The 17,271-nt window shown below is 44.0% G+C and overlaps 1 protein-coding gene across 8 annotated transcripts in view; it reads left to right on the forward strand.

Moving 5' to 3' along the window:
- The window catches only part of Znf532 (zinc finger protein 532), a 116,270-nt gene that overhangs the window by 62,590 nt on the left and 36,409 nt on the right, over positions 1 to 17,271 (forward strand). For 7 of the 8 annotated variants that reach the window (XM_051163453.1, XM_051163456.1, XM_051163451.1 and 4 more), the window contains 3 exons: positions 889 to 1,070; positions 5,706 to 5,882; positions 14,002 to 14,164. In XM_051163453.1, the coding sequence (XP_051019410.1) occupies positions 889 to 1,070; positions 5,706 to 5,882; positions 14,002 to 14,164 (522 nt within the window). The remainder of the gene's footprint in view (positions 1 to 888; positions 1,071 to 5,705; positions 5,883 to 14,001; positions 14,165 to 17,271) is intronic. The other variant, XM_051163459.1, reaches the window with a different exon arrangement.

A 17,271-nucleotide genomic window follows, 5' to 3' on the forward strand; every position in this document is an offset into this window, starting at 1 on the left:
GCAGTACTTGTTTTTGCTGAAAAGGGTATACATTTTATCTCATGCTCTCTTGGACTTCCTTTTAGTATGGTAGTCAGTTAATATTGATTGGGGTTTTTTTTTTTTAATGTATGTTTTAGAGATATACTTAGTACTGACACTTAAGGGGATGAAAAGTGGATATTTAGGTTTTTTGATAATTAATGAAATATTTTCTTCAAAGATGATTTTAATCTTTATTTTAATTCAGTCAGATTTTAAGCTCTGTAAAGTTCCTTATGCTTTACAAATTTCATTCTAATGTCTAAATTTGTGCATCAGAGCTTGAATGCTTTGATTTCAATTATAAATCATATTATGGCCAATTTATCCACTTAAAGGCCAATTTAGGTACAAGAAGAAAACCAGTTCCTAAGCCACCTTTTGTGTTCCTGAATTTAAGATTTAAATAATTGAAATGACTGTGGAAGAAAAAGAAGAAGCTGCATTAACCCGGCTCATTTCTGTTTTCTGGAGGCAAGTTCTGGATTGGGGGCCTGCAGCTCCTTGTGGGCCTGGGTGCTTGGAGTGTTCAGTAGAGTTTATCCATCAGCACAGTCTGCAGGAGGGTCTCCTCTAACCCTTGGCTCTGGGACAAAATTGCAAAAGGAACAGAACTGGAAATATTTAACGCTGGTGTTTTCTTTTGGCACGAGCCTGCCTATGTAATTCTAATCATTTTTATTTTACAGGGTGAAAATTTTCCATTAAGCATGTAATCTTCAGGTTTGCTTTTCCCTCGGGCTTTAGAGTCGTTTAAAGCAGTGTTTAAAATGAGACGCATAACTAACTGTACAGCTTAAGTAAGGTGATGTGCATATGAGCCGTGCTTAGCAGGACCAATCGTGTTTCCCCCTTTGGTTTGTTTAGAAGACTTGCACTGTCTGCCAGATGCTGCTTCCTAACCAGTGCAGTTATGCTTCACACCAGAGAATCCACCAGCACAAATCTCCCTACACCTGCCCCGAGTGCGGGGCCATCTGCAGGTCGGTGCACTTCCAGACCCACGTCACCAAGAACTGTCTGCACTACACGCGGAGAGTTGGTTTTCGGTCAGTATGCCGTTCACTTCTGGGCAAGTACAGCTTGTTCATGATAACTGCACTGCGATTTGACGGGCCCGTGCGCAGCTAACTGCCAGGGTTCTCTGGTGATGCTGCAGCTCGGAGGTCCTCCGGGAACCTAGCTCATCTGTAGTCAAGCTAATCCATATGAGTCCTTTCGTGTCATGTTGGCCTTGCCAAGACGCACAGATGAGGAAAACTGGGTGAGCGATCCTTTAGGTAAATGTGCATGTCACGGGGGCTCGGCCATGACCAACAGCCTTCACAGCCTTTCTCCCTTGCACATACAAATCCTCTGCAGGAGTGTCTTGCATTTCTGTACCTCCTAGTTCCTTCTAGTACACACAGATGTGATGAATTACTGTACCAACATGGAAGGGTCGAGTGAACAACCGTTTTGGGTTGTTAGAGTTTGCCCTTCTGCCTCCTCCACCTCAGGCCCAGCCTCCTCATCTCTTCACTGGCCCTGAGGGGCCTGGATGTGTATTGCTTGACATCTGTCAACTTTAATGTTACTTTATGCAGTGTTAGGTGAAGATGTACTTTGTTCTGAAGCTTCCTTATCTTCCTAAATACACTCCCGTCCCACTCTCCCTGATGTGATGGAGATCCCTTTGCAGAGGATGTCTTGGGTGACGGAATGTCTTTGTTCTAGCAGAGATGTCACCGTGGCACATGCTTATCTTACTGTTTGGCTAGATTGTTAGTTACTGTGCAGTGGTCTTTCTTAGTCCAGGTTCTGTCACACGTTTTGTAAAGATGAGGTATCATTGCTGTGGTCTGATTTCAGTTTAGTCTGGTTGATGGTCCCAGATCACTAATTCCTGGGTGGCTCTACCCAATTGGATTCATTTTCCTCCTCTCGGTTTCTTTATTTTTTATTTTCTGTATGTAGGTGTTTTGCCTGTGTGCATGTCTGTTCACTGTGTGTGTGTGTGTGTGTGTGTGTGTGTGTGTGTGTGTGTGTGTGTGTATTGCCTGAGGAAGTCAGAAGAGGGTCTCAGATTCCTTGAAACTGGTTGTAAGTTGCTGTGTGGGTGCTCGGAATTGAACTCAGGTCCTCTTGAAGAGCAGCTGAGGCATCTCGCCAGCTCCCTGCTTCTTGGTTTTCTAACACTAGAATAGATAGATCCCCGTTTCCATCCTATGCCTTCAAATGTGTGGCGCACAAATGCTTTGTGGGTTGAGACCTAACCCGGTTAGGAAACCTTTAGAAAACAAGAAGCCAGGGTTTTTTCTTTGTGCCAGATTTGCTTGTCACAACTTGTGTGACATTCTTATGTTCCCCCTTGCTCTGTTACTTGCCCTGTCACTTGGGGGTTGACAGTTAAACAGGGTGGTCCCACACATGTGGAAACTGTGAGTGGATTCTGTAGATGTCACCAAGGCAGCTGTGCAGGTTCTCGATGCCGTTCTCCACTGTCGCAGTGTGGTACCATGGGTTTGCTCCTTCTCAGTGACAACAGGCTAGGTTGGAGTGACCAGAGGACAGCCTCCTGCACTCTGACTTACTCCTGCTCTCTTCCCTCATACAGAAATCTCACATGCAGCCTGAAAGCCTGCACCTTGCCAGGGGAAGGCTGTTCTGCTCTTCATTTGCCCCAGGCAGACTCCCTTAAATTGGATGCTTTCAATCTTACATTTTGAATTTTATCAAGCTTTTATTAACTATAGATTTTTCTCCCCTAGACTGGAGGGCATTCAGACTGTGAAGACATCATGTTCATGGGTTTGGTGTATTTGCTTTGACCCAAGGTCCTGCTATGAGGCTCTGGCTGGCTTGGAACTTGCTATGTAGACTCTGCTGGCCTCATTCCTGCACCTGCCTCTCCGGAGCTGGGTTATTGATAAGCATCATTGTCACGTTTAGCTCCTGTTGACTCTCACCCCCATCTCCTCCCCCACCTCATGTTTTTGAGACTGGGGTTCTCTGTGTAGCCCCTTGCTGTCTTGGAACTCTAGACCAGGCTGGCCTTGAACTCAGAGATCTGCCTGCTTCTGTCTCCTGATTGCTGGGATTAAAAGCCTACTGCCTGGCTTATGTTGACTTCTTTAGAAAAAATTATAAAAAGTTAAAAACATTTTCCTGGCCACCTTCCTTCCCCCAACCCCCCCCCCCCCTTTTTTTTTTTTTTAAGGATCTTATACTGTAGCCCAAGCTGGTCTGAAACAGTTCATCCTGGGACTAAAAACCAGTGCTACCATGCCTAGTCCTCCTGCTGTTTTAAATAATAATGGGGTAGTTGATGCTTGGCTTGGCAACCTGTTGGTCCTGCCCTGTTCCCTCCTTTCCTCCCTTTCTCTTCCTCTCTCCATCTCCCTCTCATCTCTGTAATCAATATTTTTTGGTATATTCTTTCTGTAGCCAGAGGTTTTCTTGAGGCTCCCATCCCCCTCTGTCCTTCAGAGGCTGATGCTTATCTTTTTGATCCTATTGTGTCTTTTCAATCCTGACTAGCCACGCCTGGGTCCTGCTTAACTTATAAATGTCAATTATGAATAAAAGTTAGTATTTTTCTGATTTTTTTTCCTGCCTTCAGATACATATATTTAGGAAGAGATTATTGTAGGATTGTATACTGTAAACATTTTTTTAAATTAAAAAATAATAAAGAGAGCTAGGCACTTGTCTGTCATCCCAGAACTTGAGAGGCCAATGCCTAGTAGCACTGAGGTAATAAGGGGTCTTTCAAGTCCCATGTTCCAGGTGTCTGCCTCACTTGTTGGCCTCTGTTGCCCTGGACCTCTCTTGTCCTTTTTCTTCTTTTTGCTTTCCCTTGGCCTCTATGGTACCTGTCACTTCTGCTGCCAACTCAAAACCATATCTTATTTTGCTTGCAGCCTGTGAAGCTTTTCTCTGGCTCCAAAGAGGCTCTGGACCATCTGGAGCGTTGGGGAACTTCTCTTTGCTTCTTTTTGTCTTAAGTTCAACCCAGCCCTGTGTTTGGTGAGAAGATGCGTGTGTCTGTGGTGAAGTCAACTGTTGGGCAGCATTTGGGTGGCAACATCAGACCCCAGTGTCAGAGTTTAGCTTATCTGTTGTCATCAGTGGGCATCCTCCTTAAGCCAAGAGTTGGGGATGTTGTAGTGCCCTGACCCTGTGGTTATTAGCTTCTAGGAGAAGGTGGGACTGAAAATAGTCTGTACATCTTACCTTATAAACAAGCAGCAGTAGTGTCAGACCTGTTAAGGAAGAGTCTCAGTGTGCTTGCTTGACTCCTGTGACTAGGACAGGAAGCTTTCTTGTCCTCCTGTTGTACAGTGTTTTCATTTTGTATTGCTGAACACTGTGCCCTAAGACAACAAAACTGCCGGGCAGTGGTAGCACACACCTATAAACCCAGTACTTGGGAGGCAGAGGTGGGTGGATCTCTGAATTCAAGGCCAGCCTGGTCTACAGAGCAAGTTCCAGGACAGCCTGGGCTGCACAGAGAAACCCTGTCTCAAAAAAGCAACCAACCAACCAATCAAACAAAAAACTCAAATCCAAAAACCAAAACACAATGAAACTGAGAATACCTCGTGATTTTCTAAAACTGCTTGCAAAACCTGCCATTGCATGCCCAATAGAATATATGCCCTCTGTGTGCTTTGCAGGAGCTAGCTCTGCGAGTCCATGTGTGCCTCTAGGAGTGCCTGGCATGGTGTCCTGGAGGGCAGGCCCTGCCAGCAGATTTCCCTCCCAGGTGACTTGCGTATACATGACTAGGAACACGTGTGTCAAGTCACATGAAAGGCGTGTTCTTTCAGATGGTGCTCGTGGGCATTCTTAAATGTTTTCCGTATGTGAATCAAGAAGACTCCATTGTCAATGGAAGTGTGACGAGCACTGCTGACTGTCCTTGTGCAATGAGCGAGGTGGGTGGCGGGGCATCCTAGCTTTGAGGTTTGTTTCTGTGGGATTAGAGTTTAACAGAGAATGAGCTAATTGTCATACACAGAAATTCATAAGCCAGTTGCTTCAGAGATGCTGACTTTTGAGAAGCTTGTGGTTGGTGGGGTTTAAAGACCAAATACAGGCACATTCAGATTGGTTTTCCAGTAGACAAAAACAGGTGGCCGACTTTTACCGCCCTCTGGGTCACCATGCAGTGCAGATAGCAGATGCATGGACCACACCAACGTTCACCAGGATATCATGGGTCATGCTTTCTTCATGTGCCCCTCTTTGTGCCTCTGTTGAGGGCATGTAGATGCAGATCTGAAGGCCTCTTTCATCGGAAAGGTCTTTTGTTTGGCACTAGGACAGATGAGAACCTCAGGCCCTAGTGTCAGTCCAGCACATGAACGTCCTTCCCCTGTCCAGGATCCCCAAAGTCTTGCTGTGTCCCTGGTCCTGATCTGGCCCTCATGGTTCAATGGCCTCACTACGTTTATCCTTCCTTAAGACATTAAAGATGCTCCAAACACTGACCATTTGCACATCAATTGTCTTTGTGATCTATCCTCTTAATCACACAACATTATCTGTACTCTGTTGTAAGTAAAAAAGACAAAGTACTTTCCAGAAGCCATGAGAAACCTCTATGGGCTGTGAGATATGGTCATTTTCCCCGTTCACACAGTGATGTCCCTCACGGTGTTTGGTGGTCTGTGCTAATGACAGTGTTGTTTCTCTAACAGATGTGTACATTGCAATGTTGTGTACTCTGATGTGGCCGCACTGAAGTCTCACATTCAAGGCTCTCACTGTGAAGTCTTCTACAAGTGCCCTATCTGTCCAATGGCGTTTAAGTCTGCCCCAAGTACACATTCCCACGCCTACACGCAGCATCCTGGCATCAAGATAGGAGAAGCAAAGTAAGTTACCCCATGGCTGAGTTTTACTCTGCTACTCTAGTAGTCATTTAGAGGAGGTTGTCATTGTAGCAAATAAAATTTAAAATCAGAGCATTTGTCAGCTATGTTAATTTTGATGTGTGAAGGTCTGCTCGTAGGTCACCATACCATTCTGCTTTTTCCAGGTAAAGTCTTTGTCCTAAAATGTCACCTGCTATTCATGCTTCCAGCATTAATTTCTGCTCAACAAATGCATACTTACCCATTTTATTCTTAAGATGAGTTTTAGCAAGTAAGTGCTAGGAAAATTATAAAATATAGAAACAGAAAGCCTAAACTATTTCATGTTCACTATTTCTGTAGTTTGTTTATCAAGTCCACCTTTCCCAGCAATGGTCAAAGGTGAAGTCAGCTTGATACACTCGTTACTGAATCTAACTTCATAGCTAGGACAAGTCATTGATTAGTGGACGTAAATTTAATTTTATTTAGTATTGTTTTTGCTTTAGGGATTTTGAACAGATAAGTCTAGTGCAGGGGCCAGTCAGCAGAGGGCAGGGGAGGAGTGTGGGTGCAGGGGCAGGTCAGTGCTCTACCATCTGCCACTTGTGAAGCCTGGGGCTGTTACCTGTCTCAACGTCTCCTGCAAGTGCCTGGCGTGCTTGTGCCCCATGTCTGGGGTTAGAATGAGGTGAAGTGGTTGGAGTTTGTAGCCTGAGGTGCCTGTGAGGGGTGTGGAGGAACTCCATACGTGTTGTTCTGTATGTGCTCAGTCCCTTGTTGTGTGAGGAGTGTGCACACACAGTGTACTTGGTGGTGTTCACCTTAGCTCTGGGTTCATTATGGCTGAAAAGTGTGATGACTATGGGAGGGTAGATGAGCTATTCTGGCATGTGGTGCATTTTTATGTGTAACTCCATTATCAGAGATCAACAGGGGAAAGAGATTTAGATAGGCAATATAATACCTGTACTCCTGTGTGTGCGTGTGTGTACGCGTACGTGTACATGCACACAGGCACACACACAAACAGCACACAATGTCCAGTTTTTCTCCTAGTTTTAGGGAGATATGATTAAATATGTACAAATGACTGTTTACTAAAACAGTATTAAAATCTATCCAGCCAGGTGTGGTGGTGCACGCCTGTGATCCCAGCACTCGGGGAGGCAGAAGCAGGAGGTACTCTGTGAGTTTGAGGCCAGCTTGGTCTACAGAGTGAGTTCAGGACAGGCAAGGCTAACCAAAACAAACCCCACAAAAACTAAAATCTATTTATTCACTAGATCCTTCTCCCTGATGTTTTGTGTATTGATCTTCAAAGGCAGGCAAGTTACAAATTAGGGTATTCACATTCCACTGGAAGTTTTCATGCAGAGACGGGGTTAGTGAGATTGGTGAGTGTGTCCCCAGTGTTCACCGTGGGAAACTTGTGCACACTCACACACCCTTTTCCTCATGATGAACATAGGTAGCTATTTGATTCTTCATCCAGATAAGTCAAATACTCTGTCTGGACGTAGTTATAAACTGGAAACAGAGGATAGTAGATTATCAAGATAAGTTAAAATAGTATTGCTCAAGTTTGAGCACAGTAGGTCTAGAATTTTCATAGCTTTACTTAAAAGAAGATTTTACAGGGTGCAGTTTCCCCTGCCCTTTATCCACAATGTTAATTTCTGTTAACCAAGATCAGCCATGGACTAACATTATTAAATGGGAAATTCCAGAAGCAAGCAATTTGCAGGTTCTAGATTTACACACTGTTCTAGATAGCGTCACAGGGTCTCTTCCTGGCTTGTTTCATCACAACACAAGCATCCCTCTGTCCAGTGTGTCCATCCTGTATGTGCTGCCTGCCCGTTAGCCACTCAGCAGCCATCTTGGTGAGAGTGGTGGTGCCAGTGCTGCCTAAGAGAAGCTAACGTGCTAAAGTCCAAGACCTTAGTAAAGAAGCAGGAAACAGTCATATGAGAGCAGATGTTCTCCCCATGAAACAGTGAAAGAGAAGAGTGAAATCAGCGCTAATTATCTCTCACACCCAAAGAGAAGTGACAGTGTACACGCTGTTGAGATGGAGAAGGCATCAAATTAGAACCTGCGGTGTTTGTGTGGTTTCTGGATATCACTGCGGGGTGTGTGTGTTTGTGTGTGTGTGTGTGTGTGTGTGTGTGTTAGAATGGAGAAGGAAATTGCAAAGGAAAACAGTACTCTAGTTCTTTTCTTTTTTCTTATTTTGGAGGCAGGAGTGAACTATGTAGCCCAGGCTAGCCTCCAGCTCACCATCCTCTAGCCCAGGCTAGCCTCCAGCTCACCATCCTCATACCTCAGCCCCAGAGTGCTGAACAGCCATGCAACACGACGTCCAACTTTATTTTTATATATTCTTTATTTATTTATTTATTTATTTTTGCTATCAGGTTTCTTTAATAAGCAAAAACCTAAAATTGGACATAAGGTTACTGTGTCTTAAATTGTAAAATAAAGATAGCATACTGATGAAATGGAAGACAGAAGCCCTAAACCAGTGTAGGTTATGTCAGCAGCATTAGCTTGGTGCTTGCCCCACCCTGCAGCCTCGGCTCTTGTCTGACTCCAGCGCTGCTCTCGCTCTGGCTCTCTAGTGGGCGCTGCTTCAATTCCGTGGGTTCTTCAGGCCTGTACACTGTGCTCTCCTTGCCACCTCCCCCATGCAAGCTACTGGAAAACTTCTTATCTTGTGGCCATTTTGGAATTGACTTAAAACAAGCCAATGGTCCTCGAATAGAGGACGGTCTGGTGCTGACCCCTCGAAGCTGTGTTTGGATGGTCATGGTGATGCAGATGGTTTGCAGTTACCCAAATGACTTCCGTCAGTTTCATCTGTTAGCATCCATCTCACTCCCATTTTCTGTACCAGTTACGTAGATGTCTGAGCATATACCAAGAATTCTGCAGTTTTAGCACCTCATTTTGCAAAGTACCAGGCAAGCTGTAACATGTTTATTGTGTCTCAGATACCTCTGTACGCGCTTTGTTTCTTGTTTTCCAGGATGTGGGTGGGCATACTTTCCCTGCTGTCTAAAAGGATACTTTGAACCATCTTTAATAAGTGCTGAATAACATGTCATTTTGAGCGTGTATCAGGCAGAAATTACAGTTCCCAAATTAAGAGCGGTATAAGAGGCAGATTTGGAATAAGCTCCTGAAAAATAAAGCTTACGGTATTACACTATTAGCATGGAAGGGGACTTCTAGGTCTCAGGAAAGAGGCCTCAGCATTGGGATTAATTAATTAATTAATACATCAAACAAATGACCTCATGTCTCTGCCTCTTACTATACCACACGGGACCTGGAGGTGGTGTCAGTTCACCTCACCAGGGGTGTGAGAACCAGTCACATTGTGGAGAGCAGTACCTCCGCCTGCTGGGATTTGATCAGTTGTTCATGTTGGCAGTTACAGGGCACATTGGCAGTAGCAAGTCCCCAGCTTATCTTTTTTTGTATCCCACACATGTATAGCAGTGTGTGGAGAACTGTGGCTGCAGCCTCCGCTGCTTTAGTACCCCACCCCACCTCCAGTGATCGCCTTTCCAGCTGTTTTGTTATACACAGGATTTCAGAAGTACCCTCCCAGCCTTTCCCAACTCTGCATTACCCTCCGCCCCAGATACACACAGCACTGTGGACCTGAGGTCTCACAAGCTTGCTGATCTCTGTCTTTGCATCAAGGGGGTTGTTCCTCCCATCCTCAGTTTGGAAAACCTCCCCTTTTTACTTGCAATGGACTGTTTTTTCCCTCAGGCTTTTCCATTGTCGCTAGGAGGTTTGATCCATGTTTGTGATTTATCCCTTAAAGCCATATTTATAAGTCTGTTGTACTTTTGTTACTTGCTGTTTCTAGTTTTTAGTTTTAATGGTTCTTGCCCCACAAAAATGTTGGCAGTATGTATTGAGAACTCATGGGTGCCCTTCCCCAGAGATGATCTGATCCAGCCCATCATTCTTATGTCCCATCCTCCCTTTCATCCTTGGGAGTAGCAGGGCATTATGACCTGTGAGTTCAGTGTATTCTTTTCCTTTAAGAAAAGCACGCTCATAAAAATCACCACCATACAGCTGCTGTTCAGGATGTTGGTGATAATTACCATGCCATCTGGTTCACAGATTGGCTTCAGACCTTTCTGCTGCCTAGACAATGTTCTTTTCCTGTCTTTCCAAGATCCTGACCAGGGTGTGCCTTTTGGGTTTACCTGTCCTGTCTCTGTCCTCCCTCTGGGACAGCTGAATTCAACCCTATCTGCCCACCCCTCAAAGGAAGCAGCCATTCATTTTGGGATGACTTTCCCTGTGCATTCCTGCTTTCTCAGAGTTGGCCTAGGAGCTGGCTCTCATCATGAGAATCTTCCAGAATGAGGTTGCACATGTTCTCAGTGGGCTGCATTGGGCACTCGGCCAGTAGCCACCTCTCGTGATAGTGGTCCTGTCAGCTTTCCTTGAGCCTAATTGGTTTCTGCCATATTTTTCCAAGAGGTTTAGGGCTGCCTCTTCCTGGTGCTTTTTGGTGGCTTTTGCTTTCTGAGTTGAGATCTTGCTGTGTCACCAGGATAGCCTGAAGCTTCCCATCTTTCTGCCTTTGCTGATCATAGCAGCACACCAGCGTTCCTGGCTTGTCCGTGTTTCCTGGGGAGTTGTTCTGGTAATATACCAACAACTTGCTCCTCAGTTTCCTCAAAAAGATGCTAACTAACTCTGTTTACTGGTTTTTATATTTTTCCCCAAGAAGAAAATAAGAGGAGCCGTACCTGTTGTGTGTGCGCACATGCGTGCGCATGCGTGTGTGTGTGTGTGTGTGTGTGTGTGTGTGTGTGTGTGTGTGTGTGTATGTATGCATGCAGTGACCAGTGGTGTTGAGTTTTTGTGGAGCTGGAGTTGCAGGCAGTTGCGAGCTACCTGATGTGAATGCTAGAAACTGCTCTCCAGTCCTCTGGAAGAACAGTACGAGCTCTTAGTAAAACTAAGCCATCTCTCCAGCCATCCATGCCTGGTTTATGAAATAATGAGAAATAGATACTAAGTGAATAGTCTGTCCACCTAATAAATCTATTCTTAAAGCTTCCTTCCCCCCCCACTTGTTTATTTCATGTATTTTTTAAAATTAATTTTTAAAATGGGGCTAAAAAATGACAGGTCTCACGGCATTTTCATATAGATGCTATTATTAAGCTATTCTTTTTTTAAAGTTAATTTATTTATTACATATACAAGGTTCTGCCTACATGTGTGCCTGCATACCAGAAGAGGTCATTATAGATGGTTGTGAGCCAGATCTCATTATAGATGGTTGTGAGCCACCATGTGGTTGCTGGGAATTGAACTCAGGATCTCTGGAAGAGCAAGCGGTGCTCTTAACCACTGAGCCATCTCTCCAGCCCAACCAATTTTTTTTTGAAAGATGTATTTCTCTCTGTCTCTCTGTCTCTGTGTCTCTGTCTGTCTGTCTGTCTGTCTGTCTGTCTGTCTGTCTCTCTCTCTCTCTCTCTCTCTGTGTTTTCACACACTGACCGCAGGAAGCCAGAGACACCCTGGAGCTGGCGTTAGAGGCAGTTGTGAGCTGCTTAACATGGGACTGAGCTGGGACCAAACTGATCCTCTACAAGTGCATTCCATCCTCACAACTGCTGAGCCATATCTACATCTCAATCTTTCTTCCCCTTTTCAAATGGTTTTATTTTGTTATAGTAAAACCCATAGAATAAAGAGAAGCAGAGTAGTAGAGTGTGCACACATACTGTCAGCCCTGGAGGCAACAACAATTTATGTTTTCTAATTTTTTTCTCTACCTGTTAATAAATGTGATCTTGGGGCTAGAGATGGCTTTACAGTTAAGAACACTTCCTGCTCTTTCGGAGGACCCAAGTTCAGTTCCCAGTACTCATGTCTTGGGGTCCTCAACTGCATGTAATTCCTACTCCCAGAGACCCAACACCCTCTTTTGACCTCCAAGGACACCCACACATATGTGTCATATACATACGCATGTGGCATACACATATACACACAAAATAAAATAAATCATCTTAATAAAAAAAGAAATGTGCACATGTCACAGTGTACTGCCTTGTTTTCATTTTCCTAAAATCTTTATAAGCAGTTTCTTTTTTTTTTTTTTTTCTTCTTCCAAGATAGGGTTTCTCTGTGTAATAGCCCTGACTGTCCTGGAACTCTCTTTGTAGACCAGGCTGGCCTCAAACTCACAGACATCTGCCTGCCTCTCCCTCCCAAATGCTAGGATTAAAGGTGTGCACCACCATGTCCAGCTTAAAAGCAGTTTCTTTAAAACCATCCTTCTGTGGTTGCTCTGTGTAATGGTTTGTTTCGTTGGATAGCAAGGCTGTTCACACTAAGCAATTTGAAACAGTAAGGAAATGAGCATCCTTGGATACCAATTGCTGTGATGGTTAACTGCCGGAGGGGACTAGCCCTGGGCTGTGTTGGGAAAGCCTACCAGGAACCAGCTGGATCTTTTTTCCATCTGCAGTTGAAGGTGAAAAGTGACTACTTTGACAATACCTTAGAAAAACATGTGGTCATCTGTGAGAAAAGAGAGTTAAAACTATAATTTTAAAACAACAACAACAACATTTTTATTTTTATTTTTATTTTTATTATTTTTATTATCATTATTGTTGTTGTTGTTGTTGTTATTATTATTATCATCATCATCATCATCATCATCATCATCATCTTGCTTTTTAGTGCTGGCCAGGGTGATGTTTGCTATATACTGGGCTGGCCTTGAGCTCATAGCAATTCTCCTGCCTTATCCTTTCAAGTGCTGGATTGCAGGCATGCACCACCATGCTGGGCTGAGTTACAGTTTTTGACAGCATAGCCCAGTGGAGTTTGAAGCTGTGTGAGGAGCTGTCCTAAGAACATATTCAAGAAGCACAGGCTTGCGGGGCTTCCTTCCTTAGCTCTGCTGTACAGTTGTTGAGTTAAACTTCTACTTTACCCAACTCTGGCCTTTCTCCTCGGCTAGCTCACCTCCTTTTATTTATTTTTTTTTTTTTATTTTTATTTTTTTTTTTTATTTTTTTATTTTTTTTTTTTGCTCACCTCCTTTTTTCAGCTACTCCTAGACTCATACGGTGCCCGCTCCACAGTGCTTCAAAGGAGCCATGTTCCATAGGCTCTCCCTAAGGACTAGGGTGACCTAGAACAGTTAGGAAGGGATGCTGTGTCCCAGCTGCACACCAGGGGAGTGTTGCACATCCCCCTCCCCCAAATCTGTATTTGAGCTTTGGGCTTCCGGGAAGATCTAACTGGGTAGAAGAGATTTGTTTACAAGATTCCAATCTGCTGAATATTAATTTAAGGAGATGGGTTGGGATAATGTGTTAGGTATGGAGATCGTGTCTGGTGTGTGGGTACTGTAAACCACTTTTAGGGGAGCATTGGGTTTTCCTGTGGTGTGTGTTTTTTGTCTTTTTATCTCTGTAATTATGTACTGGCACACAGCTTTCTGTGTTAAAACTGGCATATAAAGGTTGATATTGAAGTGTAAAATTGATAATTTTAAATGCAAACTTGGAGCAGGTTCTCCAGGTGTTAGAGTTTGTGTGTCTTTAGTTCACTAATCAAATTCCTTTTCTAGTTAGGGTACCACCTTTAAGCTGAATTGCTTTCTTTGACCTCACCCAAAAAAAAAAAAAAAAAAAAAAAAAAAAAAGAAAAAGAAAAAAAGAAAAAACAAAAATTCACCCTACATCCTTTTCTGGTTAGGATGCTATTATTCAGTTGTATTGTCCTTTTTAATCTTTTTTAAAAGAAGGGAGGGAGAGAGGGAGGGAAAGAGAAAATTTGATGTTTCTTGCTGTGTGTTACAGCACTGGAAAGTCTTGTACAAGCATGTCCATCGTAGCCTTGTGAGGTGGAAAGTGGTCACCAATTGAGATTTCTGAATAAATGTTGCTGAATGTGTCTCAGTCAGAATTGAAGACTTATCTGTGCTTGAAAAGTTTGTATCACAGCTAACATGTTCTCGTTTGTGTCCTCTCAATGGCTTCTCTCTCTTGAGTTCCTTAGATGCTAAGTAGTAGCTTTGACTTGAGATGAGGCTGACTGACTGTATTTCGCTGCGCTTCTTCTGTTCTAGAATAATCTATAAGTGTTCCATGTGCGACACTGTGTTCACCCTGCAAACCTTGCTGTATCGCCACTTTGACCAGCATATTGAAAACCAGAAGGTGTCTGTTTTCAAGTGTCCAGACTGTTCTCTTTTATATGCACAGAAGCAACTTATGATGGACCATATCAAGGTGTGTGTGCGCGTCTCTCCTCCCGTCTTCAGTGAACCGCAGATACATGCATGGTCGTAGGTCATGGCTGAGCTACAGATTTCTATAGAGCATGCTGCTGTCTAGGGAAAGAGATGGACAGCCGGTCTGCGCCACATGCTGGCCTCATGTTCAATTGGCCTCGGGGTGCTCTTTGTCCTGGAGTCCTGCTCTGTGTCTCAAACACTGCTGAAGAGGAACAGGTGTGCATGCTCTGCTTTAAAAGAATAATGAAGTCATTAGGGTGCTTTGTATGTACATGAAAATGATGGCTGAAGTTGTCGTTTAAAAATAAGGTCTATTCTTGTTTTAATTATGTGTACCTGTCTCTGTGTGGGTATGTGCATGTGAGGGCAAGTACCCTAGGAGGCCAGAGGTCAGATTCTCCTGGCAGCTTAAATGGTGTAGCATTTGGGTGCTGGGAATTGAACTCAGTCTTCTGCAAGTGCAGTATGTGCCCTTAATTGCTGAGCTATCTCTTCTGCTTCTATTTTTTCCTGTTTTGAGAGCTCTGTCATGGGATTAAGAAATAGGAGTTTTGATGAGTTCTGCTAATTTATACAAATATTGGTACATTCAGAAAAATTAAGGTTTCCCCATTGAAATCATATAAGCACTCAAGTTTGCATTGTATTCGATACCCTTTGGTCTTTTGCCCCACCCCCACCCCCTAAATATAGCATGTAATTTGGGTATGATGGCTCATACTTTAAATTGGAGGCAGAGGCAGGAGGATCCCTGTGAGTTCAAGTGCAGCCTGGTCTATATGGCAAGTTCCATGCTAGCCAGGGCTACATAGTTATATGCTGGCTGTTTGTTTAATTTTATATTATTTGTGTGAGTGTTTTGCCTATGTGGATGTATGTGCACTATATGCATGCCTGGTACCCTCTGAGGTCAGAAGAGGGCATCAGTTCCCCTGAAACTGGAGTTATGGATGGCTGTGAGCCATCATGTGGGTGCTAGAAACCATACCCAGGTCCTCTGCTCGAGAGTAGTAGGTGTTCTTAACCACTGACTGAGCTCATGGTGGAGTATTTAGGGTAGCTTGGGTATTGAATCCAGTGTGGGTATTCAGTGTAAGGGTCTTGTTTGGATTCTTTTGTCTCCAACCCCTTAAAAGGCACCAACCTCCATTTTCAACCGCTAAGGCTGGTACTTAGTTGTAAATTATAGCTTGCTTGCTTGTTCGCTCTTTTTGAGACAGGGTCTTACTATGACACCCTTGCTTGTCTAGAATTTACTAGGTAAACTGTGCTGGCCTTGATTTCCAGAAGTCTTCCTGCTTCTGCCTCCTAAGTGATGAGATTAGATGCTGGTGCCATACCCAGTCAGTTTTAGCTTTTAATTTTTCCCCTATGAAGGTGGCTGGCAGGGAGGCGGAGCTTCTCTTACAACGCTTCTGAGATTTGGTTTCTGGGACCTATTTTCTTGTAATAGTGAATGTAGATGAATGAGGTGAGGAAGGAGGGTACAACCCTGTGGCCATAGGAGGACAGGATTGTTTTTAGTTACCTGAGCCTTTGCAGCCTATGTGATAAGAAAGCAGTGGGATTGTTTCCTCTTTAAGTACGTCCCGGTGTCCTAACTCTTCCATCGTGCTTGGTAGGTGAGAGTAAGTACAACGCTTTAGAGGCATCTTCATGTTTAAAGTGATGCGTCTCTTATTTGTTCCATATTAACCTTGCCTGGTACCTGTGATGCTCTGGGATGCAGTCATGAAGGAGAGCTGGAGTGGGCATGTACGGGAAGGTGGCTCTCTTCGTCCCTCTCTTCCCCCTCATTCATTCTCTCTCACACACGCTCCCCCCCCTTCTCAAGTGGCTCTTTATTAGCTGATTCATATCATGTCCCAGAACACATGTTTACTGTAGGACCACACACTCCATGTTGACATGTACGTTCAGGCAAACCTTTAATTTATAGTCATCCAAATTAGCTTCTGTTACAAGAGCTAAGGGGAAAAAAGGGTTTGAAAGACTTAAGTTGTATTACCTTTTTTTTTTTTGAGACAGTTTCTCTATGTCCCTCTGGCTGTCTTGAACTCACTTTGTAGACCAGGCTGACCTTGAACTCACAGCAATCCACCTGCCTCTGTCTCCCAAGTGCTGGAATTAAAGGCATACACCACTATACCTGGCATATTACTATTTTTTTTTAAATGGGTCTAGGGGTCAAATGTAGGGCCTTGTACATGGTAGGCATGTTTGTATTCCTTTATTAAGAAGGCAGTTGACTTTTGCCTTACTTTTACTAACAAGAAATAGATAGACAGGCAGACAAGTAACTTAGAAACCTGCATTTTAGTGCATGTCCAGTGCTCTTGTCTTGGCAGAATCTCCATTCCCTCCATGACTTCTGTCTCCAGGGTTATTTTATGTCCCTGTTTTCTCTTCCCTTTGCATGGAAGCTTATGGAAAGTTTAAGGCTTGAGGCTTTGTCCCCTGCATTTAAAATGGTTAGAGACATTAAAAACTCAGGGGCTAGAGAGAGTGTGTAGTTATTAAAATGGAGGGAAGATGTCAGGGGTTGACCTTTGGTCTCCACATGGACACGTGAAACCCTGTGCACGCACACAAGCATGCATGACTCTGTGTGTATGTGCAAACACATACAAGTGTAAGCAGGTAAATTGTGTACTGAGGCACAAGTCCAGCATATACATGGAGGAAAGCAGACATAACCATAAGAAAACTGTCTTTCTGCCCTGCTTTCCCCTGCGCAGAGGGCCTGATCAGATGTTGCTCTCAACCCTTTGGGTAGGCCAGTTGACTCTTAATTATTTTTATGTATACAGTGCTCTGCCTGCATGTACTCCAGAAGAGGGCGCCAGATCACATTACAGATGGTTGTGAGTCACCATGTGGTTGCTGGGAATTGAACTCAGGACCTTTGGAAGAGCAGTCAGTGCTCTTAACCATTGAACCATCTCTCCAGCCCAGCCACTTGACTCTTGTGTGCATGGAGACCTGTGGTGAGAATACCGTGTAGCTCCTCATTCTTCCTGAGAGGAACAGTGTGGAAGAAGGCTACATTAGCATTAGCTGGTGCTGTTTAGCTAGTCCTTTCTTAAGAAAGGATCCTGGAGG

Source organism: Acomys russatus, chromosome 20 (genome assembly GCF_903995435.1).
Source record: "Acomys russatus chromosome 20, mAcoRus1.1, whole genome shotgun sequence".
Lineage (NCBI taxonomy): Eukaryota > Metazoa > Chordata > Mammalia > Rodentia > Muridae > Acomys > Acomys russatus.